We start from the raw sequence: 21,571 nt of genomic DNA, 5'->3' as shown, positions 1-21,571 counted from the left end.
ATGAAGGACACTCTTCCTTAAGATAGAAGGCTAGAAAACCTTTGTCTCTCTTTGACATATATATAGAAACAGAATAATTCTTAAAAGTTATAAAGTTATATTATTTTGTAATAAGCTCAAATGGTGATTAGATTTGCAGGGGCCCTGAAAGTCTGAAGGGTCCTGGCTGCAGCCTCACTCCCATTGGCTCATTCATCATTGGCCATTAATCTGGGAATTCTGAAGGAAAAAGCTGGCTCTCTCTCAGTAGGCCATCCCAGAATAGCTCAGCTTGTTTCCCCTGGCTCAGCTAGTGCACAAGAACATGATATAAAATGTTCCTTCTGCCTAGTCCTTCATTTGGAAAATGTAAATAGGAGATTTTTCCCATCACTGTGGGGTCAGGTCCTGACTCCAAATGAACATGAGTTAAACCAGTTTCAGCCTTGGCAGCAGACACGTGACTTGGTCTCATTCCTTTCCCTTGGGCCCAGCTTTCCAGAGCCACGATTTTATTTTAAACTTGGTAAAAGGAGTTTGGTTTTAATTATGTGCCTTTCTGAACTCCTGATAACTTTCAAGTTAAAAGCTTTTATGGGGATTTTCTAAGCAAGTCTCTGGTGTTTGAGGGCCCTACTTATTTCACAAATCAAAACCAGCCTGGTTCCTGTCCCTTCTAGGATTGCCATCTAAATTAATGGTGATCCTAACTGTTCTTTTATGAGAAGCAGGCCCAAGCAATGAGAGTATTATGGGAGTATTTCAGAGGTATGAACAAAAGGAGCCTGCTTTTTAATTTGGGGGCAGTTTTTAAAACATGTTTTATCCAGTTAATCATTCTTTATTCCAACTCTCTGGATTTATATTGGTTTCCAAACAGCTTTTAGTCTCTTTTGCTCGCAGGTCCCATTCACAATATCTATTGCCCCTACTTGGGCCATTAAAGCTATGAAAGTAATTCCTTCTCTGAACAATTTTTATGTAGTTCAGACACACCAGAGAGTCCCATCTTAAAGGCCATAATTCATTTGTTTTCAATGGAAGGTAGAGCAAAATGATCTTTTACAAAAACACTTGATAAGTTCCTCCTTAGATTTCCTGATTAAAATATGTGACATAATACATTTGTATGTTAACCTACAAATTGCATAGACTCATGCCTTTCTAAAATACATTTTATCATTATGTAGGGATAAGCTATTCAGATCCTAAAGAGTAGACTAAGAGTAGCTGTTCTATTTTCTGTTGTTTTTCTTTGTTTTGCAGTACTGAGGTTTGAACTCAGGGCTTTATACTTATGAGGCAGGCGCTTTACTACTTGAGTCTCATTTCCAGCCCCTGTTCTATCTTTTGTTTGTTTGTTTGTTTTTTTGTTGGGGGGATGGGTTTTTTGTGTTTTCTTTGTTTTGGTTTTTTTGTGATGGGATTGGGGTTTGAACTTGGGATTTCTCACTTGAGCCACACCTCCCATCCATTTTGCTCTGGTTATTTTTGGAGATGGAGTCTTACAAACTATTTCCCTGGGCTGGCCTCGAACTATGATCCTCCCTGTCTCACCTCCCAAGTAGTTAAGATTACAGAGCCACTAGCAACCAGCTTCTCTGTTCTGTTTTTTGAAAGAGAAAACATGCAGAGGAGGGAGAGTGGAGACATAGGTAAGAGGAGCCCACATTCCCAGCCTTCAAAGGGACAGAGACTTGGAAGATGCCTTTGCCCTGTTGTCTAGGCCTTCTCCTTATTTCCTGCCTTCTAGACTGAACTCTTCATATTATCTTCTCTGGGAGAACATCAGTGTTCATTTCCCTAGCATGTATTCTGCTTGCCTCTTCTGATGTTACTTCCTGGCTCACTGTCCTCCTGAGACCATTTAGGCAAACTACCACTCCATCTTATCTCTACATTTGCTCAGTATTCTCCCTGTAGGATTAGTAGTCAGATTTCTAAAAAGAGAAGCCATGCCTAATAGTTGAAATATGCTTAGTAAAAGGGACCGCAAAATGAAGAGAAAAAAATTGAGGTTAAGTCTCCTGCACCAGTTCAGCCAGTCTGCTCCTTACCCAAGAAACCCAAACTTCTTTCTCCCTAGTTCTAATCAATATTTTTTCATCAACCTCTCTCCAGTTATCTAGATATCAAGAAGCCAAGCAAAACAGTTTCTACAGGTATTCTACCAGTGAAAATGCGTTAGGAAGTGTGACCTAAAAACCCAAGCCATGTTATCAAAAACTGAGGAATTAAACACTAAACTATGTATACTTTTAAGCCATCTTACCTTCCAGCCCATAAGAATAATCTTTTTAGGCTATAAACTTAAAAGAAACCATTTCTTTTCCCATGAGAATATCATCTCCTTTAGAAATCCCATTTTCCTCCTTTTTTGAGATATTATTTATATTGAGATAGTTATGTTAACTTCTACTGCATCCAAATCTCACTAATCTTTGGAGTTTTAGGAGTTTTATGTATTCACCTCTAATCGGTTGGGTTAACCTTTTGAGGAAGGACATTGCTAAGGCTTGCCCTTGAAAGCAAGTATTCCACATAAATTCAAAATTGGGTAAAAGCTGAAGGGGAATGTTAGAGGTGGTAAAGAAAGAGTGAAGGTTAACCTGGAATTGCTGTTTCCCCTACTATCTGGATCTAGGTGAATTGTCTGTTGCCTCATCTATTGGATCATGCATCCCCTGCACATTTTATAAAAGGTTACCCAAAAAGAAATTGATAATGGAATTTTGACATGCCTAACAGAAGATTACAGACTGTGATACTTGCTTTTAGTTATTCTTGGTGGGCAGAAGTAGGAGTGTCATTCACTAGCTTCTTAGATGGCTGTCTATAGGAAATACCTGCAGGAAACCTGTAGGGGAAGAACTGGTATGGCCATCACAAGTCTGAGCACCATTAGCATTACCTTTCTCACATGCTCTCATCTGTGAAAAAAGTAATTTAAGCCCCTTTGGAATCTGCCTTTTCACATCTAGGGACCCTGTGGGCTTTCTCTGATTGCTGCTTGATAATGCTAAGTTATTTTTTTTCTGTTTCTCAGTTTGTAAGCATTTGCATTTTACATCAGCCTCCTCAGTGGAGGCTATAAGTATATACAGCCATACGATTCAGTCACGTATCTGTCTGAGAACTTTCTCACTTTATCACACTTTCAGGTGTGATAAACAAGACATAAAGAGTCTTATTATACTTCTAGCATGTTCTAAATGAAAAAGGTTAATTATATGTCTTTTTTTTTTTTTGCTACTGGGGTTTGAACACAGGGCCTTCATTTGTTAGGTAGGTGCTTGAGCCATGCTCCCAGCCTATATATTATCCTTATTGAACTAAATCAATGGAAATGATTAGCATATTAAGATTTATACCTAGTAAAAATGCTAATTTCCCTGTTTTAGTGGGGAGAAACACTTGTTTCTTTACTCTGGAGATTGCTGCCAGAGTCTATACCACAGAATTTAAAGATGAAGATGTAGTTAAATCTTATCTGAGAAATAGCACATTTACAAAGAAGAAACTAGGGTGAAAAAGAGTTAAGTGATGGCCCAGGAAAAACAAAGCCAATAAACACACCTGATTCAATTGTTAGAAAGTTCATCAGGCCTCAGTCTGTGCATACCATGTAGAAATGGGTTTCTATTTCAGTAGGATAAAGAAAAAGAAAACCCACAGCAAACTAGTTTGATTATAAATGAATCATTTTAGAATTGTGGCAGAAGTGGTGGAGCACCTGTCTAGCAAGTATGAGGCCCTGAGTTCAAATCCCAATATTGGGGAAAAAAATACACACACACACACAATAATATATATCATATAGCATAAATGGGTCTTTTCTTCATACCTAAGAGAGGATGTGGGAAAAGTCTTTGGAGAGACTGTTAGAATGGCTCTCTCATATGGATGATGTTGTCTAAAGGTGTTCTACCCAAAAGCAGTGAGAGAAATGAATGGTCTCCTAAATTATTGTTTCATTTGGTTGCATGTGAGCTCAATTTCCTGGATCAAAGGTCCTAAATTCACTTACTACAATAACCAGCATCAACAGCCAATATAGTATGTTTATAACTAAAATATGAAGAGAAAGAGAGTAGGGCACTGATATTTTAGGAGTGTATTTCCTCATAATTATCTCATTTACTCATTTAGAGTAAGTGCCAACTTGCCCAAGGTCTCATGGCTAGCAAATGTCAGAGTGGAAATTAGAAGTCAGAGAGCCAAGGCCATCACACTTTAAACACAGAAACAATTCAATTCAGCTTAGTTTATTGAGCACCTGCCATGCCTGGCCCTGTGGGCACTAACTGGGAATAAGATAGTGGATGGATCTCAGTTAAGGAAATTTCAGAGAACTCTCTACAATAGTATTTTTAAACATATATGTGTTATGTATGCATTTCTCTAACATCGTCTTCTCAGAACTCATTTCTTCATGAAATCCTCTTAATTGCAGCTCAGGGGTTACTACCTGTCTCTGTAGAACTTGTTCACATGTTCTCCCTCCACTGCTCCCAAGCTCATTAATTACGTTCACAGTGCTCTCCTGGCTTGTCATGCAGCTAGTTGGGCTTTTCTTCCTCTGCACCTCCCAACAAGGCTGTGCATACAGTGGGCTCTTAAATACAACAGCCTCTTGACATTTGCCAGTATAAAGTTCAGTCTCAACCGTTTATAAGTATTTAACGTGCCACAATTCACTTTTCCTGTGCTGTGAATTTTAACTCACCCACGTGCCTTAAGGCTGATCGTATCACAGAGCTAGTCAGTGGGCATAGTCAACAGCCCAGCTTCTTAGTTTCACTCAAATACTCTTCGAACATTTTTATATATTAAGTAATTATTGAGGGGTAGTGAAAATTTAGTTTCTTTTTGAAAAAAAATATTCTTAATGATTTCCTCATCTGAAATGGGGCACGTCTCCATATTAAACAAAAATGTGTTTAGTCCAGTGGTTCTTAACCAGGGCTGTACCACAGAATCACCTGGGGAACTTGTTAAAAATATGTACAAGAGACCTACTAAAAGAGAACCTCCAGGATTTGGGTTAGGAGGTGTACAGGGTATGAGATCATTCTGATGACTGCATCCCTGATTTAAATAGGAGTTACATGAGGGAACACTACCTGATAGGTGTGCTGTCACAACTCACTTCTCCTGGACAGCTATAAGGCTATCATGCTGTGTTGCTTGACAAACCAGTGGCTTCCAGGGATTATTTAGAACTCCTCAGTACTTCATAGATTCATGATTTATTTTGAAGATTACTGGTCCCTCCATCCTGCTTCTCTTCTCTCTTTTTTTTTTTTTGGACAGTACTGGATTTGAACTCAGGGCTTCGCTCTTGCAAGGCAGGCACTCTACAACTTGAACCACCCCTCCATCTTCTTTCTTCTGTTGTCTGTTCTTGAAGGTTTTGCTCTTCTTTAACACCTCAAGAGGAGAGAAAGAAGGAAGGAGGAAGGAAATAAATATATCCAAATCAATTATTTATTTGCCCATATTATTTTTTTAATGAAGGGATAAGAGAGTAAAGGTCATCTATGATAAAAATAAATAAATAAATGAAAAGGGCACACATAATCACTTTTTGTTATTGCTTTGTTTACAATGACAAAGCTCATAGTTTGCATCTATGAAACTTCTTTCTACTGTGACCTCTAAGTACTTCTTATCTTTTAATTTCTTACCAACATCCTAAGAACTAGGATGGGATTTTCCCTGCCTCACTTCCCCAACTCCTCACTTTCCTGCCTTTACTATAGATCTGGGGAAAGCTTAACTCTCCTGAGTTTTAATTTGTATAAATTGCAGTATTTACTCAGGGAAGGTTTGCAGGGTTGTGAACTGAAGAAAATTAATAGGCTAAATATCATGATTTAGAAAGGCTCATTGTCATACAGAAAAATCAGTGAGTCACTCCTAGAGCACAAGGTTGGCTGGCTGATTGGAGGGGGGCAGTTTTTGTTATTTTTCTTTTTAAAAAGATGTTATTTTCAAAGTCCCAAATCTGGCAAATCATGGATACAAAAAAGCATGAGTTAGTGCTAAGAAGTCTTTTATGCAGTCAGTTGAATGCTCCATCTCCAGCTGTGAAGTTCAGACATCTGATTTGAAAAGTGCATTTATGAATGGAAATAAAAATTGGTCCCTTATTAATGCTGTTTTCTTTTTCTTTTTTATTTTTGTCTCCTTTCTCTAGCATGAAAGACTTTCTAGGTAAGAATTCTCCCTGTTTTGTATGTATGCATGCTTAATACTTGTGAGTGAATGCATGTCTAATTAAATTTAGCTTTATGTAATTGTTTAGTTTTGTTCCTTGAATCCTTTTCTTCCTTTTCATTTCCACAGTAATTTAGACTTACATTATCTTCTGCCCAAAATAATGGAACAGCTTTCAACTCACCTTCCTGACCCCAGATTCTCCTCTTTCCAGATCATCTTGTATACTTCCACTAGATTAGTTTTCCTGAAGCACCAGTACTAGGCACTGTGCTCACCACTAGGGAGATACCATGAATAAGATACTATGCTTACTAGCAATTAGCTTGCAAACCACTGGAGAGACAGATCCTTTCTGTAGAATGTAGTAAGTGCCACTTAGAAGTAAGAACAGGTATAATGACACAGAGAAGAGTCAGTTAACCTAATCAGGTGGTTCAAGAAGGCTTCATTGCAGTGGATTGAGAGTGAGGTTAGATACTGTCATTTTATGGTGAATCTAACACTTTACCTTGGATCTAAATGGTACTCAGTAACAGTTTTTCGAATAAACTAAAGATCTGTTTTGCAATGGCTAAAAAATTAAGAAAATGTACCACAGGGCTGGCGGAGTAGCTCAAATGATAGAGCACCTGCCTAGCAAGCATGAGGTCTTGAGTTCAAACCCCAGTACCACCAAAAAAAAAGATACCAATTTGGGGATGATCTTATGTAAATTTTCACCTAGTATCTGAGGATACAAAACTGATATTTCTGAAGAACAAAGTAAATAAAAAATAAAAGCTAAACATTTGAATCTCTCGTTTTCCACTATACCTTTGGTAGAGAAATTAAGAAGAGATTGGGGCTGGAGGTATGGCTCAAGCTGTAGAACACCTGCTTAGTAGCATGAAGCCCTGAGTTCAAACCCCTATACTACTGACAACAAAGGGAAAACTAGTCTCTTCATAACTTTCTTGGTAATTGAACTGGTTTTACCTTGTTAATACATGCTGTTTTAGATGTATTCTTCCTCTTCTTGTCCTTTCACCAGGCACCAGCTGAGCATAAACAATTTCCTAATTTAGAAGAAAGCTACTTAGTTTTGCAAAATTTGACAGAGAGAGTTATCTTGCTATAGCTAATCTTTTATGAATTCTGTTGGATTACAATGCCATTTATGAAAGGAGAGTTTCTCCGCAAACTTCAGAATATGCTGTAAAGTTTAGTGATTAAAACAGTGAGGTGCCAATTCAAGAATAAACAAAGAGATTGATGGAACACAGTTCATATCCCCAAAAGTGTTAAAGTATATAATATGACTATTCATCTGAGGGGGGAAAGAATTATTAAATAAGTGATGGGTGGGGGGAGGAATATATCATTCCCTCAGGCTTTACTAAGAAAGCAACAGAAACAGATTCCAAATGGATTACAGTTTTTCTTAAGGAAAAGGTCTTTCCCACAAAACTTATAGAAGAAAATATTTTATAATCTTTATAACAGGAATAGTTTCCCTAAGCATTTTACCATAAAGGTAAAAATTGTCTAATTTAATTACAAGAATTTTTAAATTTCTATTAAAAGACACTGTAAACAGAGACAAAAAATGAAGTGGACACAGGCCATCCTGACTAAAGCCTGCATTCCTAGCTACTCAGTAGGCAGAGATCGGAAGAACTGTGGCTCAAGGCCAGCTCTGGCAAAATGTCCATGTGACCCCATCTCAACCAATAAAAGCTGGATGTAGTGGTATACACCTGTCATCTCAGCTATGCAGAAAATGTAAATAGGAGGATCACAGTCCAGACCAGCCCTGGCATAAAGTAAGACCCTATCTCAAAAATAACCAAAACAAAAAAGGCTGGAGGTATGACTCAAGTGGTAGGTAGAGTGCCTGCCTTATAAGCCTAAGGCCCTGAGTTCAACCCCAGTACCACAAAAAAAAAAAAGTGAAGTCAGAAAAAATACCTGTAAGCTATGTTAGACAATTGTATGCAGGAACATCCTCCACTATAATAAGAAAAAAATGATCACCCTGCTAAACAAAGGCTACAAACAGATAACTCAGAAACAAATAGGATGAATAACCAAAAGACATCGAACCTCCCTAGTGATTTAAAAACATTTAAGTTTAGAGTGCCTGCCTAGCAAGTGTGAGGCCCTGAGTTCAAATCCCAGTCCTGCCCCCTAAAAAAGAATAAAAACATTAAAGTTAATGAGAATAATGTATTTCTCCTATTGGATTGAAAAGGATTAAACCTCTGTGGACATTATATATATATATATATAATCCTGACTAATATATAATACATATAATGTATAATATTTGTGGACTAAATATGTTTATTTAGCCCTTGACCAGATAATTACACTTCTAAGATTTTCCCTATGAAAGTAATTGGAGGGACCTCATAAAGCTAAAAAGCTTCTGTTCATCAAAAGAAATGGTCTCTAAACTGAAGAGAACACCCACAGAGTGGGAGAAAATATTTGCCAACTATACATCAGACAAAGGACTGATAACCAGAATATATAGGGAACTTAAAAAACTAAATTCTCCCAAAACTAATGAACCAATAAAGAAATGGGCAAGTGAACTAAACAGAACTTTCTCAAAAGAAGAAATTCAAATGGCCAAAAAATACATGAAAAAATGCTCACCACCTCTAGCAATAAAGGAAATGCAGAGTAAAACCACGCTAAGATTCCACCTCACCCATAGCCATCATCAGCAACACCACCAACAACAGGTGTTGGCGAGGATGCGGGGAAAAAGGAACCCTCTTACACTGGTGGTAGGAATGTAAACTAGTACAACCACTCTGGAAAAAAATTTGGAGGCTACTTAAAAAGCTAGACATTGATCTACCATTTGATCCAGCAATACCACTCTTGGGGATATACCCAAAAGACTGTGACACAGGTTACTCCAGAGGCACCTGCACACCCATGTTTATTGCGGCACTATTCACAATAGCCAAGTTATGGAAACAGCCAAGATGCCCCACCACTGACGAATGGATTAAGAAAATGTGCTATCTACATACAATGGAATTTTATGCAGCCATGAAGAAGAACGAAATGTTATCATTCGCTGGTAAATGGATGGAATTGAAGAACATCATTCTGAGTGAGGTTAGCCTGGCCCAAAAGACCAAAAATCGTATGTTCTCCCTCATATGTGGATATTAGATCAAGGGCAAACACAACAAGGGGATTGGACTTTGAGCACATGATAAAAGCTTTAGCACACAAGGGAGGGGTAAGGATAGGTAAGATACCTAAAAAATTAGCTAGCATTTGTTGCCCTTAACGCAGAGAAACTAAAGCAGATACCTTAGAAGCAACTGAGGCCAATAGGAAAAGGGGACCAGGAACTACAGAAAAGGTGAGATCAAAAAGAATTAACCTAGAAGGTAACACACACGCACAGGAAATCAATGTGAGTCAATGCCCTGTATAGCTATCCTTATCTCAACCAGCAAAAACCCTTGTTCCTTCCTATTATTGCTTATACTCTCTCTACAACAAAATTAGAAATAAGGGCAAAATAGTTTCTGCTGGGTATTGAGGGGGTGGGGGGGAGAGGGGCGGAGTGGGTGGTAAGGGAGGGGGTGGGGGCAGGGGGGAGAAATGACCCAAACCTTGTATGCACATATGAATAATAAAAGAAAAAAAAAAGAAAGTAATTGGACACTTCTACCAAGATTTATAGGCAAGACTGCTCATTGTAACATTGTTTATAATAGCTGAAAATCTTGAAGCAATATGTGTCTATCAATTGAGGTTTAGTTGAATTATTATACATGCATGGAATGGACTATACAGTCTTTTAATGAGGCAGATTTATCTTTACTTACATTTTATAATGCTCATAATCATAGTGATAAGTATAGAAAGGAAGAGGAGTAGGACAACATAGGTATTATCTGATTTTATTTATAGAAATATATATATATTGGCATATTTTTGTGTTTGACATCCTGCAAGAACATGAACTAAACTTTTTATTTATTTATTTACTTGTTTGTTTGTTTCAGTACTGGGTCTTTGAACTCAGGGCCTTGTGCTTGCTAGGTACAGAGCCACACACCAAGCCCTGAACTAAACTGTTAATAGTGTTTTTTTCTTGGGCAGAAAAAATCAATATATACATTTCTATGAACAAAAAGGAAGGAAGGGAAGAAGGAAGATGAGAGAAGAGAAGAGGAGAAGGAAAAGGAAGACAGACTTCATCTCTATCAAAGTGGCCATTGGTGTCCTTAGGAGTTCATTTCTTTGCCTCTCCCCTCTCTGATCTCATCCTTACTGCTCTTCTAATACTTATTTCAGTTTCCTATCCACAGCTTTGGCATCAGATGCAACTTCCACAGCTGTGATGCTTCAAACCATCCCAGTTCAGAGCTGGTTTATTGTTAGTACTTTAAATATGTACCACATTTTAATTTGCAAAGTGAAAAGCTAGTGTTAAGGGTCAAAATGATAGTCGTACACTTTAAACAGGTAATAAGCTGAGAAACCCTTCCCCTAACACAGTTAACAATACCAGAAATAAAAACACCACACTCTAAGAGTTCTGTTAATAGAAGATGCAGAAATCCTAACTACAGACATAAATCTTGATATGAAATACAGGGAAGATGGTAGAAAGCGAGCTGTTTGAATACCAGGGTGGTATCCCTGGAATATTTGGGACTCCAACACACCTGCAGTGCACCAATAAAGCATAAATTGTGAGTTCAAACCCCAGTCCCACCAAAATAATAAACTAAAATAAAAATAATAAAGTATAGCTTGCCATTCCTCCCCCATTCATCCTCTAGCTCAGTCTCCAAATCCATGTTTCTGACTCATTGACAATTCATTGTGATCATTTTCTAAGAGCCATTGAGATTCAAGAAACTTTCAATTAAAAGCACACTCTTTTGGGAAGCTGTTCAACTCCAAACTAATTTAAAAATCTCTTAAGATTTAAGTCAGCATATGGGTCCAAACCACCAATTTAAGCTCTATTCTTGACAAATAATGGCCTTCCTCCTCAAGCTCCACACTCATACAATGTACCCATGAGATCCAGGAATGTTGGCTGAGAGATTCCAGGAAGGAATGTTGTATGTGCATTGATTCTGACCAGAACTCTCAAACATTTCTTAGGAAAGTCACAAACTACCCATAAGCTTTACCTTTTCCACACTATTTTGTTCTCAAAACCAATTTTTACCTTTATCACTATCTCTCACAGGTTGGAATCAGGAGGTAGTAATACGACAACCAGTGATTCTTACGGTGACCGAGCCTCAGCAAGAGCCCGTCGGGAGGCCCGGGAGGCCCGACTAGCCAGCCTGACCAGCCGGGTGGAAGAGGACAGTAACAGGGACTATAAAAAAGTAGGGTTTTTTGGGTTTTGTTTTGTTTTTTTTTTCCAGTTTTCCTGTTCTTGGTTTATAATATATAAACCTCTCAGCCTGTTCCCTCAATATATAAAAATGATAATTCTAAATAAGCAGGGAAAAAAGGCATTTAAGTAACAACTAGGTACTTGCAGACTTCTTGGTTATTTCACCTCTCCACCCACTAAATAAAGACCTGTTTGCATACAGTTTTTATTGCAGTAAGTATATGCCTTGAATCAGGTATTTAGAAGTATAGGAAAAAGTAAGAGATTAAGAATTGTCACAAGAGTAAAAGTTACAGTGTCCTCTGTCTGAGCCTCTGAGAATCATTTGGTAGACTGTTATTTTTAATGTGCTTTTAATAAGGTCCTGTAGAATATCAGCTAAATAATTCTTGGAGTTAAATATTTTAAAAATCATCATTATTATCTATTTAGGCTTAGAGAGGATTTAAATCACTTTGTAGTCCATTTCTTTTAGTTCTTGCTATCTGGACCTTGAAAACTTTCACTTTTAAAAGGTGCTTGAGATACAGGAAAAAAACATCTTAATTAGGAAGTTTTATCTTTGTTGATATTTTTGTTAAGCAGAATTTGACGAAAATCAATATCACACACTAGACTGGTTCCAAAACAATAATTGTGTTTTGTACAGAGAGCCACACTTTCAAGCAGTACAAATGCTTATAAGAGAAAGTGGATGTCTGGGATTTGTTTTCCTCTCAGAGATTAACATTATTGAAGTTAGAGCACCGTTATTCTCTTTGTGTTCAGCACCTGGGATCATGCTTTCAAGAAGCCAAAGAGCAGGGGCTAGATATGCCTTATTTCCTAGCTTCCTTCATCCTCTCCACTTTGCTCCCAGTGGTGGCTTGGGGCAGAGTGCCCAGGCATTCTCACAAGATGAAAACGTGTGAGTTCTACTTCTGGGAGCAGTGGCCCAGTGATCATTCTGCTTTCCCTCACAGCTCTACGAGAGTGCCCTGACCGAAAACCAAAAACTGAAAACAAAACTTCAGGAGGCCCAGCTAGAGCTATCGGATATAAAATCCAAGCTTGAGAAGATGGCCCAGGTGAGGGGAGGAAAAAGAAAAAAGCTGGGGAGACAGGGGTCAAAATAAGGGGGCAAACTGGACTAGAGAGCTGAGGGACACAATGTAGGTAGAGTCAAGATTTTGTTCCTCAGAAGCAGTGAGATGGAAGCCTTTTTAATTCTAATTTGATGTTAGAGTTCAGTGTTTAACTGAAAATTGAAAACTGATAGTACAGTGAACAACTTCTAATGGTATGAATGCTAATAATTAATATTATCTACTCATTTCTTGGTAGAAAAGTATAAACTGGTGCTACAAGGTCAGTCCTAGACAGTTTCTCCTGTCTTGGTTATATTTCAGTTCATTTCTTCTCCACACCACTTTTTGTTGTTGGGCTTGAACTCAGGGCCTACACCTTGAGCCACTCCACCAACCCTATTTTTGTGAAGGGTTTTTCGAGCTAGGGTCTTGTGAACTATTTGCATGGGCTGGCTTCGAACTGTAATCCTCCTGATCTTTGTCTCCTGAATAACTAGGATTAAAGGTGTGAGCCACTGGTGCCCAGCACTCCACACCACCTTTTAAAGAGTGACAAACGACACTATATATAACTAGTGCAGAGGGGTAGTAAATAGGGCCTAGAAAGCATAAGTGGTTTGCTTAGGTGATGCTAGAACCCAGGATTAGGTCACAAAGCAAAGATTCTGTCTTGGAATAGATGTTGTCTCCCTAGTACCACTCTACCTAGGAATGAGGTAGAGTGGAAGAAACTAGTGACAAGAAGACCAGATAAACTACTTCCTGTCACTGCCCCACCTAATTTAATTGGATGATGCTTGAGAAGAGGGTGCTGGAGGTAATGACCTCATCACCAGTGAAACAAGCCCTGCAGTTGAAAGCTAAAGCAGCACTGTCTGAGCTTATTGCAGAGTTAACAGGAAACCTATTGAGTTATTGCTCTCCTGAAAAGCTTGGGAAATAAGAATTTCAAAAGCTGAATTGAGGTAAAAATGTCTCTTTACAAGGACAGGATGAAAAGAAAACCAGAAATGGCATCTTTTTTGGTTTGGAATATAATCCAAAAGCAAAGACTAAATGTAAGTTTGTTGTAGGTCCCAGGCAGATGGGGTCTGATGGGGGCAGAGGTGTAGAGTACCCCCTGTACATCTTGTGCAGCCCCTCTGGCATGAGATGAGCAAGGGGGTGCCAGCACATAGAAGAGAGTGCCAAGAACTGCATGATATCCCGGAAAGACAGCCAGGATGCCCACACTTCCCAGAGAAGGGCTTAGGCAGGCCCAAAATGGATGGCCTATCCTGAGAGCTGCCTGTCAGTTTAGAAGAGGCCCCCCCCTTCTGCCTGTGATAGTAGCCAAACATGATGAATTTCTGAGACTGTGTAGCAGATAGATAACACCTGGACCTAAAGAGATTTTATGGAGCAAGAAAAGTAGGTCTTTAAATCAAAAGGTAACACACACATACACACACAACACACAAGCCCCCCCATAACACAATTATAATCCTGCCATAATACAGAGGATGGTGGGCTAAATGAGATTTAAATTCTTTTTTCCCCTCAATATTACTGAGCCAGGCAAAATGTCTTATTCACAGTGGGCCCTAGAAGTTATCAACTGATTTTTTATTCTGAATAGTGCTGCATATTAGTAACAGTTAATAGATACAGGCCTTATGTTTGTATTCATGTGATTACAGTGCTGTTTCGCAGAAAATTAAGAAGCAGTCCTGTGAGGAGCCACAGAAAGAACCCAGATTCACCTGGTGCCCGTCTCCTCAGCAGAAGCTTCTGACAGCTTATTTCTTAACCTTTAAGTGTTCTTGCTTTTCCACCAGCCTGTTTTTCATAGCAGCGAACAACCCAACAAGCTGCAGGCACTGACGTACACAGAGGGCATTAGAAACAAAATCAGCCTTTCCCAGTCACTGGGGAGCCGCATCTACCCTCCAGCCAGCTGCTTTGCTGGGTGTGTCAGAATATGCTTAGTTTTGCCAAATACAAGTTATTGAAATTCAGAAGAAATGGTAGCACTGCAAACCAAGTCTGTATTTACCAAAAATGGAGTTGTTTGGTAGGACAGTGAGGGTGGGGGGGCTTGTCAGCCTCACACATTTGTAGAGAGATAGTTACCATATGGACACAGCAGAGTTTTTGTATAAAAGATCCACCCAAACTCTAAAGGAGTTATAATTTTAAATAAAACAAGCAAACTAGTTTTTTGTAAACTGAACTTTGAAAATAGTGAAATTTTCACAGCTTCTCCAGTTTCTCAGGAAAGACTTAAGAGGATTTAAACAAACTATAGGATCTATTAATGCATTTTTCCTTTTCTTCTGCTTCACAGTAGATGCAGTGTAAAGGCAGATAGCCATGACCTTCAGAACAGAAGGTGAAAGCCCAGGACAGGAGCCAGAATTCCAAGTTTTATTGTTAGTTTTGGCTATTCCTTAATTTAAAAAAAAAAAAAGAAAGAAAGAAACCTCTGCAAGAAGACCAGCATAATTTCTGTGTTTATTAGATGACGTCTAGGCATGGCACTAGGCAAAATAAAAATAATTATCTGTTATTATTTTCTATTGAATGTAAAGTCTACTCAGTTCTATAATGCTAAGACCAAAAGGGACTTAGGGGTTCCTTCCCATTCCCCTATTTAAGATAAGATCCTTATCTTAGGTTATTCTACTTTTGAGGTATGTGGCCAAATATTTTTAGCCCTTCTGAAAAATTTAAATGGAAAGTCAAAGATCATCTAAAATATTTATTCTAGATCTCTTATTCAAATAAAATCTTACCTTAACTGAAGTCTAGTATATGAAACAGACAAAAGTGGGACTGCTGTGTTCAGAGCAGGGCAGATACCATGACTGTGCTCCCAAGAAGCCTATCCACATGGGAAATGGCCTCAGTACCCAAAACACAAAGAATAGGGGAGAAGGATTGCTTAAAAGGGTATCGTGGGGCTTAGACATCCAGTTCAAGGGTCTCTAGCCTTTTAAAGAGGAATAGCCATTTCTCATTTCCTCTGGATTGACTCATAGAAAAGAAGAGGGGAGAGGGGTGGTGTAATGTAAGAAAGTAGTTGGTATTGAAGACAGAGAGAGGAATACAGAGTCAGGTGTGCATGCATTGTGAGTCATATCTTTTTGTGTATGGGTGTTGTAAATTTCAGGGACTACTTCCTTTCCCTCTTCAGTGGGAGCCCTGAAAACATCAGAGAGGTAGTAATGATGGGCCCAGCAATCTGTCAGAGTCTATTAGCCTAGACTCCTGCTAAAATGAAAGCCCAAAGCCCTGCCATCTATTTCTGAATGTCCAGTAGGGAAGCTGGACAAGACTCGGCTTTCCACTGGGCCAGAAACAGCTTAAGTAACAAGTGTTTTCCTTCTATATGCACAGCAGAAACAAGAGAAAACCTCTGACCGATCATCAATGCTAGAGATGGAAAAACGGGTATGTACATGTTTCTTTCCCCCCCTGCTTCATCCCTTCTTTCTGACCTCCTCTGACTTTTTTGTTCATCTTAAGAAGGTGGGAGTTCTGCCACATTCCATTCCCAGCTTGATGATAAATTCTTTCTGGCTGACTCTGGACAGTAATTGAATTGCTAGTCCTTTTGGCTTCCTCAGATACTCAGTTCTTTGTACATATTCCAGTCCTAGGGTGGGAAGGGTCCTTGGAGGATCATCTCATAAATTGTTCTGCCTGTAGGCCGAACTACACACATGCACAGAGACATAATATATTTTGGTTCATCAGACACACATAGGTCCAAGGACTCTTTGCCCTTCCTGTGACCTTGAACAGAAAGGAAGTTTTTGACAGGACCTTCTGCCATTGATTTAGGTCTTATGACTTGAGATATGAGCCATCAGAGTCTTTGGTCACTCTCTAACTAAGGGGAGGATTTGTGGTTCGTTTGCTGACCTTGTCCCAACTACACTCGGCATACTTTTCTGGGTTTGACATTCTTGGATAGGGAAAGTCAATTAGATTTACTGATGAACTCTAGCTTTGATTTGACCCTAGGGATATAGTATGTTCCAATCTCTCCCATCATTGTCTGTTAATTTAGAGAGTAGCTACGTTTTATATTTCATTTCCTTGGCCTGTAACCAATCCTCCTTGGTATCTCATCTGATCAAAGACACCTCATTGGGTTCAGGCTAAATTAAGAGTTAGTTGCTCAGAGAAAAGGAGGGAGGAGGAGAAGTCAGGGAGAAGAGAAGTTGGGGAGAGGTACTATTTTTTTTGCAGACAGTGATGTCTACTTCCCTATTCACCATCTGCTTCCCATCATAGGAGAAGCACTTCCCTAGGAATTTAGGAGGAGTATTATTGAAGATAATGATGGAGTTTTTGCTAATAGAGAGTAAGAGTCCTAGTAACTTGTAGTCATTTGAAATTTTTAACTTGTAAATAATAACTCAGAGAATCCTGATTTGTTTACTTGTTAGCCAGTTGCTTCCCCCTATATCTTCTAATTTTCTGATCAGAGACTTAAACACTGTGATTTTGATCAGTGAAGTGACTCCATCCCATAGGGGTAGGGACAGAGAGTGCTCACATCTGAAGAAAGCTTTCCTGAGCCAGTAGACAGACCTTTGACCATGAAGCTGCTGATCACATGGCAGGTAGGAGGCAGTATTGTGACTGTTTCTCGATCTGTTACAAATTCAACAGGCTCATTGTTTCCAAACAGGAGAGGCGAGCCTTAGAGCGGAAAATGTCAGAAATGGAGGAGGAGATGAAGGTATGAAGAAATTTTCTTTCTCTGTTTGTGTGCCTGTTCTAGAATGCCCACCAAGAATAAGCCTGTCCCCTCTAAATAGCACTACAAACTGAATACTCTCAAGAAAAGAAGGCCTGTGAAAAGGAGGTGAGCACCTCTTCTCAACCATTCTGAGGCTCTCTCAGCTCATGTACATCCATTGTGACCCCTTTATAAGCTGCCTAGGAACAAATGCTGCCTTTGGTTGATTGCCAGCAATAAACCCTAGTGGAACTTTTAAGGTTTTCTAAGCAAAGCTTCCCTCAAGAAGTTTGATTTCCAAAAGGGCCAGGACAAGTTCTCTAGCTTTATAGAGCCTCCATTTCGAGCTTGGCAAATGGAAGGAAGGTCAGAGGCTTTCCACCCAGTACCCTCCCTATCCTGCCCTTGCAGGGAGGAGCACAGACTGAGTCATTCTGCAGTAGAACAAAAATTTATTCACATATTGATTTTCTGTCCCAGTCCATTTCCCCTGCAGTATTCCAGTGTACTTGGCATTCTCCCACTAGAGTAAGCTCATGCCACTAGACACACTTCAGGGCTTGCTGCTTTGTCCTCTCACTATGACTTGCAATGACCATCACCTCCATTAACCACTTTAATGGACAATTGTTCTTGGCAGTTTTTGGTGCTAAGAGCTAGCATTCTATCCAAAGGAGTCAATCTATTGCTGTGGAAGGGTAAGATTGAGAGTTGTAGGGGATTTAGAGCTGCTCAAGATAGTCACCTGGATATGATTTTGGAGCATCTGATCCCAGCAATGCATGATGCCACGTGGTCACAATCACTTAGCACTTCCTCAGCCTTTTTTCTTTCTTCAAGAATCTTACTTTACTGGATATATGATGCCAAGTATTCATCTAGTGAGACGTGAGTTTCTTCGGTAGGTAACAGAAACTCTGGGACAGCATCAGGCTGATCCCCAAGTCTCCTGTGAGCAAGCATCCTGATAGGCAGTGTAGCACTTTGGGAGAGACAGCTGTTATTCCAGTGGCCTAAAAAGGTAGATTATTAACTGGAAGAAGCTTTTTAGGACCTGACATGATCATAGTTTTAACCAGATTCTGTGCCTCACAATCCTGTTAGTTTTTATAGTTCCAGAATGAAGGAGGAATACCAAGCCTTGCCTATGCATTTCCTACTCACCATACCAAAGCTATGACTGATAACATTGACGTAGAATTTCAAACAATGTCTGCTTATGCATCAAATGCTTTAATTCTTCCAAGTTAAATCAGAGTAGCAAGAGATGAAATAATAACTGGTTGATTCTTCTGATGTAATAGAATAGTACCCCAACACCATTAAACTTTTCCATCTTCTGGTTTTTGCAAGTCCACCTGGCTTAACGTATAGAAGTATTCTCTCCCACTTGGGGCAGAATGTTACTATTGCCAAACAGTTTTTATTTTTGTTTTTTTCTGATACTGGGTTTGAACTCAGGGTCAAGCTATAGCTTGAGCCACTATGCCAGCCTTTTTTTTTTTTTGGTGATAGGTTTTTTCAAGGTAGTCTCTCGTAGACTGTTTGCCTGAGGTGGCTTCAAACCATGATCCTCCTGATCTCTGCCTCCTGAGTAGCTAGGATTACAGGCGTGAGCCAGTGGTGCCTAGCTGCCAAACAGTTCTGGATGAGTGAATGTTCATGGCTCCTGATTGTCTAGATGGGGGAGGGGATCCTCTATCTTTGAGACCCTCTGAGTTTTACCATCTGTACTCTGCTATTAGCAGCTGTCAGCTGTGCTCATTAAGAAATGGCCTATGTCCAGGCATGTTGTCACATGCCTCTAATCCCAGCATTTGGGAGGTGTAAGCCAAGGGATCTTGACTTCAGAGCTAGCCTATGCTACACAGCAAGTTCCAGGGCAGTCTAGAGTAAGGCCCTGTCTCCAAAAAAGAAAGGAAGGGAGGAAGGGAAGAGAAAAAAAGAAGACCCAAAATGCTCATGTAAATGAGGCCCAAGTTGGTACCTCCCAGTGAGTACCCTGGAACCCAAAGCCAGCCTGTACCCACCAGTCACAGACCTCTTTGTTTCATCTGCACAGTCCCTCCACCCCTGCCACAAGACCTAGAAAGTGGCCAAAAGTGGAGAACTTGAGGTTGCTCCTTCTTTCTATTTCCATTCTAAATTAGCAAGTGTGGAAGCCCTTCCATGATCTAATTGCTCTCATTCCTGTGGGTTGAGATAGGCTTACATGTTTCTGTCTTTCCTTATTCTATCAGGCTGTGATTTTTCTAAACTAAGTCGGGAGTTCTTTTATTTTCTCAGTAGAGATTATAATACAGGATAGTGTTTGCTCCCTTCAGTCAGAAACCATTTTAAAGCAACTTTAAAATGAATTGTTTAAATTAGCAAGTGAGGCCAGATCATAACTATTTGGCCTCCCAAACCATAGGTAAGCTGTTTTGAGACTGATTTTTTTCTTTTTAGTTAAAAATTCCACCTATTCACTTAGTTGCCATTATTCTCCATTATCAATTACAGAGCCAAGTGGAAAAGAAATGCTTGGAAGCTTTACAGCCCTAATCATAATTTGCTTCAGTCAGAGGCTAATAAAATCTTTCAGCTCCCTCTAGAGGACTAAGGGGGAGGATCATCAGAACCTCCCAGTAAGGTCTATAGACATAAACCGAACATGTACCTTCTTTGAAGGCAAAAGTTTCAAATACACATGTATAAATATTATCAGATTGCTGTGGCTGGCCCTAAAGAAGTTGAAGAAATGCTTGTTTATCTCTCAAGCTCTTCATCCAGGATATCATTTATAGTGACCAACTTCTCTAAGTGATTAGCCGCCAAAATCTCTGTGTACAAGGTAGCCAGCCAATAGAGCAGGTAGCTGTCTTGTGAAATCCAGCATCCAGTAGAGCTTGGAACCAGCTGCTCTCTATGCTTATGCATATTCAGTTTATACAGACACTCAGTCTTCCCCAGAGCAGTCAGTAGGAAATAGTTTGGGGGTTGGGGGAGTGTTGATCTCTAGTGACTCCTTAAAGATATAGGTACTTAAAGTGAGTTCAAGACAGAAAGTGACTTCAGTGCCTGTTTTTCTGACTCTAAAAGACAAAGGCCAGGTGAAATGGGGAACCATGAGAGAGGCTCTCCCAAATGTATATGGGCCTCTGTGGTTGTGAGAGACGGGTTGTGCCTTTCTGCTTTGATCTGGAAAGGTAAGTATTTATAAATTCTCCTCAGGAGAAACTCCACCAGATCCTGGATTGGGGTAGGATTACATGCCAGTTTTGACAGGTGTGCATGTCACTGTGAGTGGGCCTGTACTTGGTCTTAGGATGTACCCACATCCAGCCTGATTACTTTCCTACTACATCCTCCATTCAACATCAGCCTCTCTGCCATACCTTTAGAATTCCTTTCCCAGGTCCTTGCATGAGAGTGGCCCAGCAGCCAGTCTCCTTTTAGATTGGTCTTGGGATTTCTACTTTGCCTACTTGGAGTAGCCAACCTTGCCCCTAAACTGCTCTTATCCACCTTGCTCTATTCCCTGCTCTCTCTCTCCATCTTCTTACCATGCCTTGTTTTCAGGATGTTTATAGAACATCCCACCAGATTTTTTCCTGCCTCTTTCCTTTATGCTGATAACTTTCAAATCCTTCCACCTGCATCTGCTTGTTCTCACATGTTAGACTGAGTCACTTCCCATAGTTCATGTCTTTCCTATTCCTTGGAAGGCAAAGACCTCTTTACATAATGACAATGATTGTGTTGAAATTTTTGGTTTAATGTCAATACCAATGAAGGGGAAGAACCGGGGACTTTCCATTGGTTCTTAAATTTGGGTTCTGCCCATCTCTTTAAAAACTATTCCATAAAGGGCTGGCAGAGTGGCTCAAGTGATAGAATGCCTGCCTAGCAAGCATGAGACACTTAGTTCAAACCCCAGCACTGAAAAGAAAAATAAAATAAAGGTAAAAACTCTTCCATTTGCTGCACCATGATCTCCCTCCTCTGTTTACAGTGGGCAAAGAGGACCACCCAGTCCTCTACTGAGAACTGCCCAGTAGCTACATGGAAATGTTTGGCTGCTCTGCCTTTTTTCCAAGGCAGTCATTCTCCTTCTTTGGGCGAAGAGCTGATCAGCAGTTTGTCTCTGCTTGTTTTTTCTGTTCACTGTTTTATTCCCCTCATGCTACCTTTCATTTTCTTGCTGTTTCACTC

The 21,571-nt window shown here is 39.7% G+C and overlaps 1 protein-coding gene across 7 annotated transcripts in view; it reads left to right on the top strand.

Moving 5' to 3' along the window:
- The window catches only part of Ppp1r12b (protein phosphatase 1 regulatory subunit 12B), a 216,694-nt gene that overhangs the window by 181,292 nt on the left and 13,831 nt on the right, over window positions 1-21,571 (top strand). For 6 of the 7 annotated variants that reach the window (XR_012439039.1, XR_012439038.1, XR_012439041.1 and 3 more), the window contains 5 exons: window positions 6,179-6,195; window positions 11,423-11,567; window positions 12,541-12,645; window positions 16,024-16,077; window positions 17,327-17,377. Coding sequence is in view for 3 of the 7 variants with exons in the window: in XM_074048626.1 (XP_073904727.1) it covers window positions 6,179-6,195; window positions 11,423-11,567; window positions 12,541-12,645; window positions 16,024-16,077; window positions 17,327-17,377 (372 nt within the window). In the remaining 4 variants the exon portion in view is untranslated. Of the gene's footprint in view, window positions 1-6,178; window positions 6,196-11,422; window positions 11,568-12,540; window positions 12,646-16,023; window positions 16,078-17,326; window positions 17,378-21,571 lie in introns of those variants that run through there. The other variant, XR_012439040.1, reaches the window with a different exon arrangement.

This window comes from Castor canadensis, chromosome 11, assembly GCF_047511655.1.
Source record: "Castor canadensis chromosome 11, mCasCan1.hap1v2, whole genome shotgun sequence".
Lineage (NCBI taxonomy): Eukaryota > Metazoa > Chordata > Mammalia > Rodentia > Castoridae > Castor > Castor canadensis.
This window is presented reverse-complemented; position numbering and strand designations above follow the sequence as displayed.